We start from the raw sequence: 14,802 nt of genomic DNA, 5'->3' as shown, positions 1-14,802 counted from the left end.
ATATTACCTTTTAGTTACTATCTAGTTTTTTAGCTCACGTTTCATATTATAGGTTATATTAAAATAAATTGAACCTAAAAAATTGTTAAAATTACAAAGAATTTTTTTACACTATTATTAAACTTGAGCTAATGATTAAGTTTTAAAAATCTTTTGACTTCTTACTTAGCCTATATTTCAAATTAAATGGTTTAAGAGTTAATTTAATATGATCTAGTCGACTTGATAGGTTAAAAAATAATTTAAACAATGATAAAAATAATGATTTGGTTTTTAAAAAAACTTCTAAATGATTTGGTTTAAAAAAAACTTCTAAATGATTTTTTAAATATTAAAATAAAAAAAATGTTAGATATGCTCGAGTTTCACAACTTAACCTGCCAAATCCGTGACATGAATCATGAACTCCACTGAGTTTAATAATTTTATTTTTTTAATTATTTTTCACTCAATAATATGATAAAAAATAGATACTCATAAAATTAAGCGCCAATCAAATGCAACGTGTTTGCTTGTGTTAGAGAATAATATAAATCATATCCTGGGACCTCACCTAACAGCTTAAGCTTTTGGGTTGAGATGGTTCTTTAACATAGTATCAGAGCCTTGATGACCAAGCGGTCACGAGTTCGAACCTCACCATCCCCATTTATTTGACAAAAATTAAGCACAAGGTAATGTGGGCCTGTGCAAGTTTCAAGCCCAAAGGGCTTTCACTTGAGGGGGTGTGTTAGAGAATAATATAAATCATATCCTGGGACCTCACCTAACAGCTTAAGCTTTTGGGTTGAGATGGTTCTTTAACAGTTTGAGGCTATGATAATCTCATAAAAAATAAATCAAAATAAATTATTAATATCAATTCTAAATCAACCAAATATTGAAGGATAAAATTGATAAATAAATAAAAAACAAAACAAAAGGGATTGAGTTGAGAAAAAAAGAAATGGGATTTTAATAAAAGAAAACTCTTTGACATAGTTATCAAACCTAACCAAAGTTATCCTTTAAACCTTTTGACTAGACTTCTTACCTAGTCCAATTTAAAATTAACTCGCAAGAAAGTTGATTTTACATGATTGAGTTGACTTGACAGGTTTAAAGGCAACCTGAGAAACCAATAAAAGCATGGTTTGATTCTAAAAACATTTCAAGTTTACATAATATTTTAATATTAAGATAATAACGTGTTAGATCAACTTGGACTTCATGTCTTAACTCACAAAACATATAACTCGGATTATAGACTTCATTGGGTTTAGAAACTTTATTTTATTAAACTATATATTTTTATTTAATGATATAATAATAAAAATATACACTTGCAGAAATTAAGTATCGTCAAATATTAAGATATTTATTTAAGATTGTTATAACCTCATGTAAAACAAACTAAAATATATTACGATAAATTTAAAATCAATAAAATGTTGAATACTAAAATCAAAAGAAAAGAAAGTAAAATTAAAAAAAAAAAGGAAAAGGAAAAAAAAAGTTTGAAAATACAAACTAAGGAGCTTCACTACATAAAAATTATTTTAATGGAGTAGTAGTAATTCTTACTCCGTGTTGAATTGATGCCTTGGAAGTTGCTGATGATGTGGAACTAATAAGAGTTTTAAATTTAATAAAATATATGCTGATTTAAATTTGTCAAAGTCTGTTAGAATTGAAATAAATCTTTGTTTCTGTTATGTTCATCTTTAATTATATATGTAACAAATAGCAGATTTAGCAGCTTGTTACTTGCTAAGGTTTCTTAAATAAAACGTCGGAATGTTCTGGGGCTAGCTTCTATTTCTAACTGTCTCATGGTTGGGAAACACAGTTGTGTAGTGTCTTTGCTTCAATCAGCAGAGAAGCTTTAGAGTAAAAGGAGTGAGCGCCCATGATGTTTGTGTGGAAATTCTTACAACCGAGGAAAAAACCAAGGATTTGGTTGCATGTAATTTGTTTCTATTGTTCAAGTCTAGCGATTGGACACATGATGTTTCGATTGTGAGCATTGCTCACAATTGTGGTATATGATAACGGAATCGAACCCTTTGCATCGAGGATCATCTACCCGAGTTAATCTTGCACAGCAATTGAAGAGGAGGTTGTTTTGTGTTCTTATCATTCTAGACATTCCGACGTATGAACGATGACTGATCCATACGTTGCTCAGTTCTTGCTGTGGTCTTAAACTACCCTCATAAACTACGGAAAGTTGAAGCACAGAGTACTTCTCATCTTTCTCTTCTGGCAGATATGAACTTCTAAACAGCCTTTGAAACAGGCCCCGAGGGAACCCCGTGCACTACTTCCATGTTTTCAGTTTTCATTTGTATCGCCTCTGTCATAAGACTATGTTGTTTCAAACACTACAGTTCTCTCCACTGTTTTAGAGTGAATGTGCCAGCCTAAAAAAGGTATTGCTTGAAATCTTAGAAGTCTGCTGCTAGCATATTGGATCTGATCAACCCAAATGTACTCAAAATGAAGTAGTGGACTTTTCCAAGCATAATGACACGCGGCAACCCATTTTTAAGCCAGGCCATACCATATGATTATTTTGCATTTCAGTAGGAGATATTCGTAGCAATGTACTAAGGCATCACAAAACAAGGGTAAAGGTACTATGGATGGGCAAGTGATGGAGGATAAAGATCACTTCATCTAGCAAACGGAACCAACCACAATTTGCATAATTTGGCATTTTGCAGTAGCTGTTGGCTGCACTTCTAAATTGAACCTCTTATAGCACATCATCTCGTGTTAGTTTGTGTCATGTACTTTTCACTACGATAACATAAGAAATTCCTTTCCTCTTATAATGGAGATGATAACTGCACCTGGAGTTGGCAGCATTCCAATCAAGTCAACTGGATTTGGTTTCAATGAGAGGAGCAGTAACAGTGGTGGTGTTGGTGCTCTAATGGACAGGAAAGCAAATGAGTGATGTTAATGTCTGCCCATGTCATTCTGCATTCTAGAGTTACGAGGCAGTGGGAAAAAAATCCTTTTCCTTAAAAGAAACAATTGAGTTTGCTCAAGACTTTACGTATAGTTATCAGGGACATCTCTGTAGTAATCATGCCTGTTCCCCAACCTCGTTGCTTTGTATGTTTCCAGGGAACGCCACCGTTTTATTTTCACGAGCTCGGTAATAATATGACTTCTACATTCTTTTTGAAGACTTGACAGGAAAAAAAAAAATGAATGAAAAATTCCCATGTGTGCATGACTGCGTTTTGGATATGTGCATATTGGCCTGCGCATGAATTCGAAATTTCATACAAAGTGGTCTCTGCTGCTTATATATTATGCTTCATCTCACTACTTGATGGATGTTCTATTGTCTTATTTTAGTGATCCATCTTTTTTAGACTCTTACCTCCAAAATTTTGACCGTGTTTTGAATTCATCTATTTGATTGCATCAATGGGGCTTGCGTGCTTTGAGATAGAAGAAAAACCTGCAGAATCCTGTCTTAGTGAGCTTATTTGTTGATGGTGATTGGGCAACAATCTTCTCTCCTCCACTTGTGTTAAATTATAATTTTCACAGAAGCAGGTGTTTATGCCATGGTAGGAGAGACTAATTAAACACGACACTTGACACAGCACTGCCAGATTTTCATACACTATTCGTGAGGTTTCTCAGGACCATTTGCATGTGATTTGTTTGTTCTTTTCTTAGCCAAAACAACAATGTATATGAACAGCATTCAGCGTTGGTCAATTTTTTGAAGATACCATGGTGGGAAGAATTCTCAAAATATCTGCAAAATCCCTTAGTTGTTTCAATTAACATCTGAATGGAAGCAATTTCTTTCTCTCCATCCTTCCCTGAAGTCACCATTCTTTTTTCTCGTTCACTTCACCTTCTTCCTTGCCGTGCTGTCTCGCGGACATGTGAGTTATACATACCCATCAGTGGCTAGATTATTATTCAAGTTACGATTCTCCCTGTTTTGTTTCTTCGGAGATCAAGGTCTGATTACTTCATTCTACAGAATCGAGTAAACTGTGCTGTAATAGTTACTTAAAAGTAGATTGATGCATAATTAGAAGGCGGTATCCCAGGAGTAAAGAGGGTCTGGATGGGTCATTCCTTTGTTAAGTAAAACATTTGACATCTTATTAGGCTAATCACACTCATGGAACAACTTTCCAAGAAATATATAATACCTGTTTCAGTTTTTTTAGTCGAAGCTTTTGCAGTTGTTAATGCTTGATGAGGTGACAAGTCCGTTCTTGAGTTAATGAGAGAATTCCTCTTCTAGCCAGCTGCTTAAATATTGGAAAGAGGAAGGTCTAAGAGGAAAATTGTGGAGTTGTTTGAAGAAAATCTCAAAATTCAAAGCAAAAGTAATTCATTTACAATTTCTTGACCCAAGATTTTATTTGTCATCCATAATTGCGTAGCTACCTTGCACAGTTGTGCATTAATCTAGTTTGGATTCTAGAACCCGTACATGGGGCAGAATGATGTCAGGAGCTGCACATGCTTCATTTTCTAAGCACGTCTAAAAATCTGTTGAGATTGCAAAATCTCAACTCCCATCTGTATTTCTTGATTTCTTCCTTTAATAATTCATGTTTGGAAGACATGGTTAGGTACTGCTTGCTTCACATGGTAGGCCTCTCTCGAGTCTCTGCAACATCATTGATAAAAGAATAGGTAGGGCATGCTCCCTCCAAATTATGCTTTCGGATTAGACTCGAGTCGTTAAATTGGGACAATTTTGTCAAGTGATTGCATTGAAAATGCAATTTCTTTTCTCGTTTGCTATTCACATAAAGTTGCGATACACATTTACACCAAATTACAATTAATTGATGGCCGATGTGATACCCTCATGTAGAGCAATTATCAACACACAACTCCCTTCACTTAGTCAAAAGGCAGGGACCCGTGACAGCCATTATTTTTCAGCCCACCGTAACCTCTTCAGAATTTTGCTCCAGAAAGACCAACATTGCTACCAGTTCGGTACCTCTCACGATCTCTTCATAGAAAGAGAAATCTGAAAATGTTGGTTCTGCAAGTTTCGGTACCACCCATGTACAGGTAATAGAAAAAAATCTTAAGCTGTCCAACTACACTGATCGACAAAACAAAGAGTTTCTTTGTTGATACATTACACTGGATTCTGTGAAACTGAAGATTTCAATTTTACAACGTTTTGGTTACATGAAAACTTATTTTATCTACACCACAAAGTTGCACTTTAACACCATTTTCACATCTATGACAGACCTCCTCTTTCAGCAATCTAATTCGAACTAGAACTCGGAAGACATTTCCAAACGCAATAACTTGTAACCCTTCCAAGGGCTTTAAACGAAGTCTGCAAATCCCAAACCCAGTCCCTCACATTACAATCTCTGGCTTCAAAATGCTCGATTTGATCTCTTTGTGGGGTAAAACCACACCTCCATTGCTGTAAATTTCGTCACACACTTGGACATCTTCTCCAAGGATTGTCATGTTCTCTACACGGGCCCATCTCCCGACAGTGGAGTGCCACCCGATGATACTGCTAGATATGCAAGCGTGCTTCTTGATGTAAACTCCACGCATCACAGAGCAACGAGAGAGTCTAACTCCAGACTCGACAATGCATCCTGGTCCTATTGCAACATCAGGTCCAATCAAACAACCCTCTCCAATCTTGGCGGTCTCATCTACCAAGACATTTCCCACAATATGGGGACCAGTGGCCAACTTTGATGAGGAATTTTTTTTAAGGGAATCTAGATAGAGTCTTAGGCCTACAATATAGTCTCTTGGCTGTCCAATGTCCATCCAAAACCCTGGAAGCACCATTGCGTAGAGCTTGTTATCTGCTGCAATTTTTGGGAAGACCTCTTTCTCAATTGAGGTGGGCCTCAGTTCAATTCTATCAATAACAGATGGGTTCAGCAGATAAATCCCAGCATTGATTTTGTTACCAACAAATATTTTTGGTTTTTCCACAAATCTTTCAACTTTTCCTGTGGATTCTTCCGTAACCACAACACCATACTTTGATGGCTCATCCACCTACAGTTTAAGGCGAAACAATTTTCAACATTAGTTTAGTTCCACGTATCCAAGGAAAACTAATGAAAATAAACTGATAACTAGTAGATGCTACCTTGGTCACCATTATGGAAGCCTCTCCACCATGGGCTTTGTGGAAATCTATCATTTGTTTGAGCGGGTATTCACTGATAACATCACTATTGAGAACAAAAAACGGCTCGCCAGAATCACCGATTAGTTTGTCCCTTGCTAAGGCCAAAGGACCAGCAGTGCCGAGCGGCTCAGTCTCTTGTGAGCAAGTGATCTTAATCTCAAGCTTCGTCTCAAATTCCTTCAAGAAGTTGAGCATCACCTGCAGGAAAGAGCACAACCACCCCAGTTGGAACAATCTGTTAATTTTTAATGACAGTTGATAGTGGTGAAAAGGGGTTGGGAAGAGAAGCTGCTTGTTCTTACCTCAGGCTGGTAGTTGATAGCCAAAACAACTTCAGTCACTCCTATAGCTTTGAGAGCCTCTATCTGCAAACAATTAAAAAAGATCAATAACTGGATATAACACATGCATAACCAATTTCCAAATTTAGAAAATGTGCTTGACAAAGCATGGAATTATTACGGCCCATCATAAATGGGTAAGTGTCTAAATTCTTTTAGCAACTAGGTTTTAAAACAAGCCGTTTCTAAATCATGGCAATCAACGGATTATAACAAGTTATTGCACAGAGGAAGCAGTTAACCAGAACAACAGCATCCAACATGAGTTCAATTATTCTTGTATCAACACAGGCAATGCTAAAAAAACTATACCTGATGCAGGATCATAGGTTTGTTGGCAAATTCAACTAGTGGTTTAGGAACACTGAGAGTCAACGGCCTCAACCTTGTTCCAAACCCTCCAACAAGGATCAGTGCCTTCATTCTGATATGCCCCCTGCTTTTTCTGCAAATTACACGTTCAGAAACTAAGCAGAAGTCTAACCAAGAGTAACAGAACACAATCTATGCCTGTTCTCTAACTGTGCTAAGGCAAAACTGTCAAACCTGAACTAATAGGAACTAAATTAAGCTTGACAAATACATCCAGGAAGGAAGAGTAAGAAACACAAGTCCATCACAACAGTCAGAAAAGCAGAGCACACAGGACGCAGCTAAAAATTTAAACACATGTCATAAGATAAATCATAACACTAAAAAGGGTGTGCGAATCTGTCCAGATGAATTAGCTGGTATTAGCAAACAGCTTCCAGCTATACCACAGGTTGGAAATTTAAATGAGAATGAAAAAATTGATTTTATTTTGAGATCAGTTTACTCCATATAGAACAAGGACCTAAACCAGAATCTAGTAGATAAATAAATCCAATTCTACATGAACAAGTAAATGAGGAGATTTTAAGCTGCTTAATCCATCTCTCCAGGGAAAAGATGCCTCAAGGCATTCAACTAAATCAAAGTCACAAATTTCCTTTTTTAACAACCGGACACAATATATAGTCATGGATGATAAGTGCAAAAGAACTGCTAGCAGCATCTTCCCAGCCAAATACATTTAAAAGATCACATTGGAAGAGAGCACAACTTAAAGTCAAATGCCCTCCAACAAACAGAGCTGCCCAAGTAAGTCTTTGTTTTGCCATTTTACCTGCTTTTTTAAGTGATGATAAGCATGAGTCACTATATTCAGTGGTTTATGATTTGTTACCATAAGGGGGGGAAAGGGATGCATTTAAAATGAGTGCATAAGAATGAGACGCCAGATGCGTTCTTTCATTTACTCAAACACTCAATGAAGAAAAAGCGCAACATTCTTGTTCAGAAATGAACGGACACAATAATGGATTTTTTTTCCCTCCACAATAAAGGACATTTTGCAAACGTAGGGTCAATCTCTACCGACTGCAAAATAGACTTGGAAATTTGGATCTTAACATTCTACTAATGAAAAGCCCTGGAAATTTTTTTTTACAAAAACTTCTTTTACCATTCAACTCATCAACAAGCCTGATCTCCACCGATTTGGATGTATCATTGAGTGAAAAAGTGGACATCATTTAATCATTTAGCCCAAGAAGAACAACAGAAATTTTAATAGGGATCCTCATGATGTCATAAAGACAATCTTTCAACATGATTCTTTCCTGTTGAAGTGAATTTTGCACTGAAACTTATCATACACGTTAAATAGTTCAAAAAAAGGACTCGATTTCACTAAAAACAACAAATCTTGATGTAACATAAACTGAAGCAATAAATATACACAAGATCTAACAAAACAAATGAACTAACAAACTAATCAATCATAAAAATGGCTTTAAAAATTCTTTAAAAAATCAAACAAAACCACAAAAATCAGAATTGCAAGTACACCAAGAAAGAAATAAAGATACAGAAAAAACTAACAGAAAAACAATAAAAGAAAGTCAGATTACAGTCAAGACATTATCCACATTGCTTCATTTCACCGTAGATCAAGAGAACCACACCAGACCCAAACGACACCATAAAGCCTCAAAACGAGACAAAAAAGGTAAAACGATTACCTTTGGCCTCACAAGATCCAGACTCCGAGTCACGAGAGCAGGAGCAGATTTCCGAGCAAGCGAGTCAGAATGGCGGGGCCTGGGTCGACTCGGAAAGGTTTTGGCTCGCTCGCAGGCTGTTTTTAACGGTCGGTGACGAGGAGGTGTCTAAGGCTGAGCTGTACAGATTACAAAACGCAGCTTGGTTTGATGGGTTATTTATATACGCAAAATAATAGGGATTGAATTATTCAAATTTAATACTAATTCAATTTAAATTTTTAAACAAGGAACTTTCGTTTGAAGAAAATAATATTGGGGTCAAGGTTTTAATTTGGTGGAAGTTCCGGGGCTGTTTCAAAATTTGGCACTTCTTATGTTGTGGGTAAAATAGTACGTACCAAACGTCTATTTTTTGTATTTTTTTGCTAATAAAATAATAAGCAGGATAGAGTTTTTTACAATCCACCACACAAAAACGAAGGAGGGTGGTGTTGAGCTGCAATTTGAAATATTTTTTATTTTGTTATTAACAAATGATGTTTGAACTAACTTATACGTTAATTTAATTAAAAATATAAATTAGTCTAATTTATTATTTGATTTAGATTAATTGTTGAACAATCATTATATGTAACAATATGAACCATCAGCTCCGATTATAAAGAGTTGTATATTTGATTTTTTATCATTTAAGAATTCAAGCCTTCAATTTTCAGTATCCCCCCCTGTTTTTAATGTCCAAGTTGATAATAATTTGTGTATAATATTAAAACATGATTCCGTATTAACTAAAAGTTGATTATTTCTTTAAGCATTATTTACGTGAGTCATGTAAAAATGAAAATAGGCTTGTATTCTTGCTTCCTTTTTTTCAGAATTACTATAGATTTATTGGGGATTCACCGATTCCCACTTCAGCTCTAATCTTCAAGCGGTGAGGAGACGGACCCGTACTTCTCACTCGTTCTTTTTTTCTTTTCTTTTTTGGTATTGTTCCCGGCCGACAAAATAGAATGGTTTTCCTTGTGCGTTGATGCCGGTATCAGAACTAAATTTTAGGCCAATTCCCAATTACACCGAAGTAGGAAACATGCCAAAACCAGAAAATTCCACGAGGAGCTTGACAGGGCAGAGCACCGAGCAGGCCTTGCTAGTAACGAGCTTTGAAGCCAGCGTAGTCAAGGTCGTCGTTCATATCTACCGATGGTCACTGTACTGAATCATTGGATCCGAAAATAATGGCTAGTTAATCATCATTACAAGTTTCCTGACTGAAAAGACTCATTTCATTCCCGGGAAAAATAAAAAAGGATCAGACCGTGCTGTGCCAATCATAAAACCCACAGTACTCCGTCCATTACTAGCAATGCTTACTCCGCCGGGATTAAAAAGTGGCCGCGTGTGGTTCAGTGGTAAGAATTTAAAATTAAAAGGTTTACTTTATTTGTAGTCTCAGGTTCGAGCCCTATAGTTACTCATATAATGGTCACTAGAGGTTTATATGGTCGTTAACTTCAGGGCCCATGGGATTAGTCAAGGTACGCGCAAGCTGATCCGGACACCTATATTTAACTAAAAAAAATAATCGCATGCCGCGTGCGAGTTTTTCAAAAAAAAAAAAGGTGCAAAAGTTATCTTATCTTATTTGGTGGTATTGACCAGTAGTCGCCGGAAGTAACATGGCTTCGCAATTGATTCCGTGGGCTTAGACTAGATCAAGGGGATGGTAATTCACACAAAGTAGGTTTATAATATGAGCGTTGACACTTTGTTGTACGGTTTCACCTTTGACAACGCAGCAAGCTAGGGTTCGTTATGTTGATAACTTCCAGAAATCGGGAGGCTTGAAGTTACAAATATATCTACCTTTTTTTTATTCTTTAGCCTTCTTCTTCTTCTTCTTCTTGGATCTCGAAATCACAATTACGTCATCTTTACGAGCTGACATCGTGTTAGAAATACAGGTCTGCTTTATCGTGTTATCGTATGATCATATTGTTTAAGAATTTTGGTTTATTTTTTAAAATATTTTGTATTTATAAATATTTTTTAAAAAATTATTTTTAATATCAATACAACAAAATAATTTAAAAATATTAATTTAAAACACAAAAATAAACCAAACTAAAAACACTTAGGCCATGTTTGTTTCCCGGAAAGTAGTTTCCGGGAAACCATTTTCCAAACTTTCATGTGTTTGTTTGTCATTAGGAAAGTTGGTCAACGGAAAACACTTTCCAGTCAATTTCAGTCAAAGAAAAATTTGACTTGGTTTTCAGAAAAGTGTTTTCCCTTTAACTGCGTTTGTTTTCCGGAAAGTGATTTCCGGGAAATCACTTTCCAAACTTTCTTGTGTTTGTTTGCCAGTAGGAAAGTTGGTCAATGGAAAACACTTTCCAGTAAAAGAAAAATTTAGCTTGGTTTTCAGGAAAGTGTTTTCCTGAAAAATTTGGGGGGAAAACACTTTCCGGAAGTTGTGAAAAATTTAGAAATGTCATTATTTGTTGATTATATTAAATTTAATCCTCAAACTTTTGATTGATATATATATTTTGTTTTGAATATTTATTTTTCAATTTCATCTCTTAAAATTTTATTTTTATATTAACTTTGGTCCTTATTTTTATAATTGTTATTTGCTTTTTCCTTATCATATTTTTATTAAAAAAATTTATCTATCAAATTTGATCCTCATTCTTTTGATTGTTACTTATTTTATTTGAAATAATTTATGAAATGTTGATTATTATTATTTTAATTTCTTCATCTTTCATTTTTTTTAAAATTTTTTAGATTTGATCTCTATTATTTTGATTATTATTTATTTTATTTGAGATAATTTATGAAATTATATATTTTTTTTTCAATTTCATTCTCATTCAACTTTTTAATTTGTAAGATTTGTTCCTCATTATTTTAATAAGCTATGTATGAATATAGGATATAATAAAAAAAAATTCATCATTATAAATACTTTTTAGATTTCATTTTTTTTTATTGTAAGTGATTACATATTTTATATTAAATATTTTATATATATTAGATAAACTTGAAAAAAAATTAATTCATTGATAAATTATTTTCCAGTTCATTTTCCATAACACAACCAAATACTGGAAAGTGTTTTCCAGTTTATTTTTCATAACACTGCCAAACATTGGAAAATACTTTTCCTGGAATTCACTTTCCAAAAAGAAACTATTTTTCTACAAACAAAAGGAGCATTAATGTCTGTTGAGTAACATCTCTAACCACATTAACGTCAAATCCTTTGGCCATCCTCCACTGGCTAATTAGCATTCTTGCGTTTGACACATTCCAAAAAAAAACCATTTTCCTACAAACAAACGGAGCTTTAATGTCTGTTGAGTAACATCTCTAACCACATTAGCGTCAAATCCTTTGGCCATCCTCCACTAGCTAATTAGCATTCTTGAGTTTGACGCACTTTATGTTTAATGTCTGTTGAGTATTTTTTTAAAAAATATATATATTAAAATAATAATTTAAATCATTTTATACACTCGGTAATGGTTTATATTGGGCAGCTCAAAAAATTAACATAATTATCCATAGTCATGAATAAATCATAGATATATTATCATGCCTCCCATCTCATTGCTCTACCATTACACTTAAGAGACTATATGGGGTTATGATGTAACCTGTATTTTATAATTTTTAAAATCTTTAATTTTTTATTTAAAATTAATTTTTATGTATTTTAAAATTATTTTGATGCGTTATTGTAAAAAGTAATTTTTTAAAAAAAAATTATATATTTTTAAAAAATAACTATTATCAGCAACATGAACCCTTAATTTTAAATACACATGGAGTATATGATTTCTGCATATAAATCTTTAAAAAATAATTGTTATCAGCAACATAAACCCTTAATTTTAAATACACATGGAGTGTAGATTTCTGAATACAAATCATGACCATTTTTTAAAAAATTACAACTCTTATTAAGCTCGGGTTATCACATGGAAAAAGGTTGTCAACTATAGCTACTTAAATTGTTTAAGGGAGAAGATGGAAGTGATGGAACAATCTCCCTCTTTCATTGTCGGTGATATTTTTCTATTCCTTCACTTCTTTGCATGTTTATTAAAAGTATAGTGGAATTTTTTTTTCTCTTCAGGACGATCTATATGGAGCAAAAACTAAAAATATACGTCAAATGGGCCTTGGTATATTTTCCTTCAAACCAAAGTCTAAGTTATAGACTTATAGCACTGCCAGATGATATATACAAGCTAATTTTTAATTCATAAAAAAAAAAAAAAAAAAAAAAAACCCTTGACTGGGGGGTTAGATTCCCATCTTCTGAAGCATTAATACTGTTTGGAGTCAGCTCAGAAAGGTAGCCCGTCATCACTTCGATGCTTGTGATGAAGTTGGTGATGATATATTGATGAATAAAAATTAACTGTATGATGGTTCAGCCTCACTGCCATACCTTGCAATTAGTGCTATGGTTGCATTGTATTTGACCAGTTTAATTTAGGAATTAATTACGCCAGATTTTGATCCAGATCATGACTGATTTAAAATGGTAACTACATTTCTGGAGATTTCTCAGCTGCTGTCTCCTCCAGACAATTCAATGGACAAATTTCCAGAGAAGCAATTAAATAGAAAAGCAGTTTGGATCAATTAATGGACAAACAATCGCTAGTGGTGTACAGGATTTCTTGTACTTAAGCAGCAGAATATTTATAATAAACCTTTTAAAATGTCCTTAAAGTGACTAGTTATTTAAATAGCGCTACGGCGTGGGTTATAAATTTGTTATTTTGAAAAATAATATCGAACATGTAGGTTATTTTAATATGTTTTTTAATATAAAAAAATGAAAAGTATATATTAAAAAGCTAATAGAAATATCTAATTAAATAAATTGATAATCATTTATGCATATAAATAATAAAAAAAACATTAACAATAACTAAAAGAGAAATCATACAACTTAAGAAATAAACATATATCAAGATATTTAATCACATGAAATGAGATATTTACTTAACTATATTTACTGAATTTATTTATTTAAATCAATAAAAGATAATACAAATAGAAACACAAATAAAAAATGGATTTAATAAACCCAAGGCTTAAAAAAATATATTACTCAATACCAAACATATCGAGAATATTATTTAAAAATAAATAATTTTTATTTTAAAAAATAGATTTCATTAGTGTATAAAAAAAATATAGATCAATAAAAAAAATATCTTAAAAAATAAAACACAAACAAAACAATTAAAAAAAATTATATTAAAAAAAGATTTGCAAAACCTGTAACTTAGATTATAAGATCATGATAAACTCATAAAAAATAAATTAAAGATAATCACAATTACATTATGAGATTTAAATAGATCATAAGACTCGCAAAACTCTTGGATGAGGTCATGAGATCAAGATAAATTTGTGGAAAAGGAGTTGAATATAATCACAAAACCAATCTTTATTTATTTATTTTTAAAAATAGAAATATTATAGAATGGTAAGATTGTAAAAGAAAATGAGATAAAAATGGAAAAATATAAACAATGTTAACTTTTCAAACGCGTGACCTGGGTCATTAGATCAAAAGCACTATGGATAGAAAAAATATGAAGCATGATACCCAAAAAATCAAATATCAAATGATTAAACCAAGAAAAAAAATCAATTACAAAAAAGGATCTAAAAATTATAATTAAAACAATGATGGTGAAAATCAAAATAAAAAAACATATAAAAGGAAAACAAAAAATTTCAATTGGAGGGTTAAATTGAGATGAAAAATAAATTTTTTAAAAAAAACAAGTCAAAAGAATAAGGGTTAAATTAAACAAAAAACAATAAACATTAAAACAATAAGAACCCATGTGAAAAAAATAACATACTAGAAATTATAATTGAAGAATTATAATGAAAACAAACAAAATTTTAATAAGAATGATAAAAAAATTAATAAGAAAATAAAAAAACATGAATTGAAATTGAACTATCAGAAACAAAAAGGACAATCATGTACATTTTCTAATAATAAAAGGAAAAGAAAAAAAAATCACAGATCACAAACCACCTGAAAGGATATTATTTTCACTATCACGTACTCCATCTAAAGGAAGAAAACACGATATTATCTCCAACAACACAATGAAAGGGTGGGTTTTGTCACTAGGTGGCATCTCATATGTTGCTGAAAGAGTGTGGATGCTACCAACTTGGTGATGTGAAATAAGAACGTCCCAGTCATTTTCCAGAA

At 33.0% G+C, this 14,802-nt stretch overlaps 1 protein-coding gene across 1 annotated transcript; it reads right to left on the bottom strand.

The window, feature by feature from the left end:
• Positions 1 to 5,095: 5,095 nt before the first annotated feature.
• LOC118052257 (mannose-1-phosphate guanylyltransferase 1) lies at positions 5,096 to 8,740 on the bottom strand. The gene is made up of 5 exons (XM_035063172.2): positions 8,553 to 8,740; positions 6,820 to 6,952; positions 6,469 to 6,531; positions 6,125 to 6,364; positions 5,096 to 6,030 (listed from the first exon to the last, which is right to left on the bottom strand). The coding sequence occupies exons 2-5, from the start codon at positions 6,928 to 6,930 to the stop codon at positions 5,359 to 5,361; spliced, it is 1,086 nt and encodes a 361-aa protein (XP_034919063.1). The 5' UTR covers positions 6,931 to 6,952; positions 8,553 to 8,740; the 3' UTR covers positions 5,096 to 5,358.
• Between the last annotated feature and the right edge of the window lie 6,062 nt (positions 8,741 to 14,802).

The sequence above is a fragment of the Populus alba genome, chromosome 8 (genome assembly GCF_005239225.2).
Source record: "Populus alba chromosome 8, ASM523922v2, whole genome shotgun sequence".
NCBI lineage: Eukaryota > Viridiplantae > Streptophyta > Magnoliopsida > Malpighiales > Salicaceae > Populus > Populus alba.
This window is presented reverse-complemented; position numbering and strand designations above follow the sequence as displayed.

Excerpts from the sequence above, each read along its gene's own strand:
- LOC118052257 (XM_035063172.2), bottom strand. The coding sequence starts at position 6,930 with ATGAAGGCACTGATCCTTGTTGGAGGGTTTGGAACAAGGTTGAGGCCG. Across the intron at positions 6,365-6,468 it reads CTATCAACTACCAGCCTGAG|GTGATGCTCAACTTCTTGAA; the intron begins GTAAGAACAAGC and ends TCTTTCCTGCAG. Across the intron at positions 6,031-6,124 it reads CTTCCATAATGGTGACCAAG|GTGGATGAGCCATCAAAGTA; the intron begins GTAGCATCTACT and ends CTTAAACTGTAG.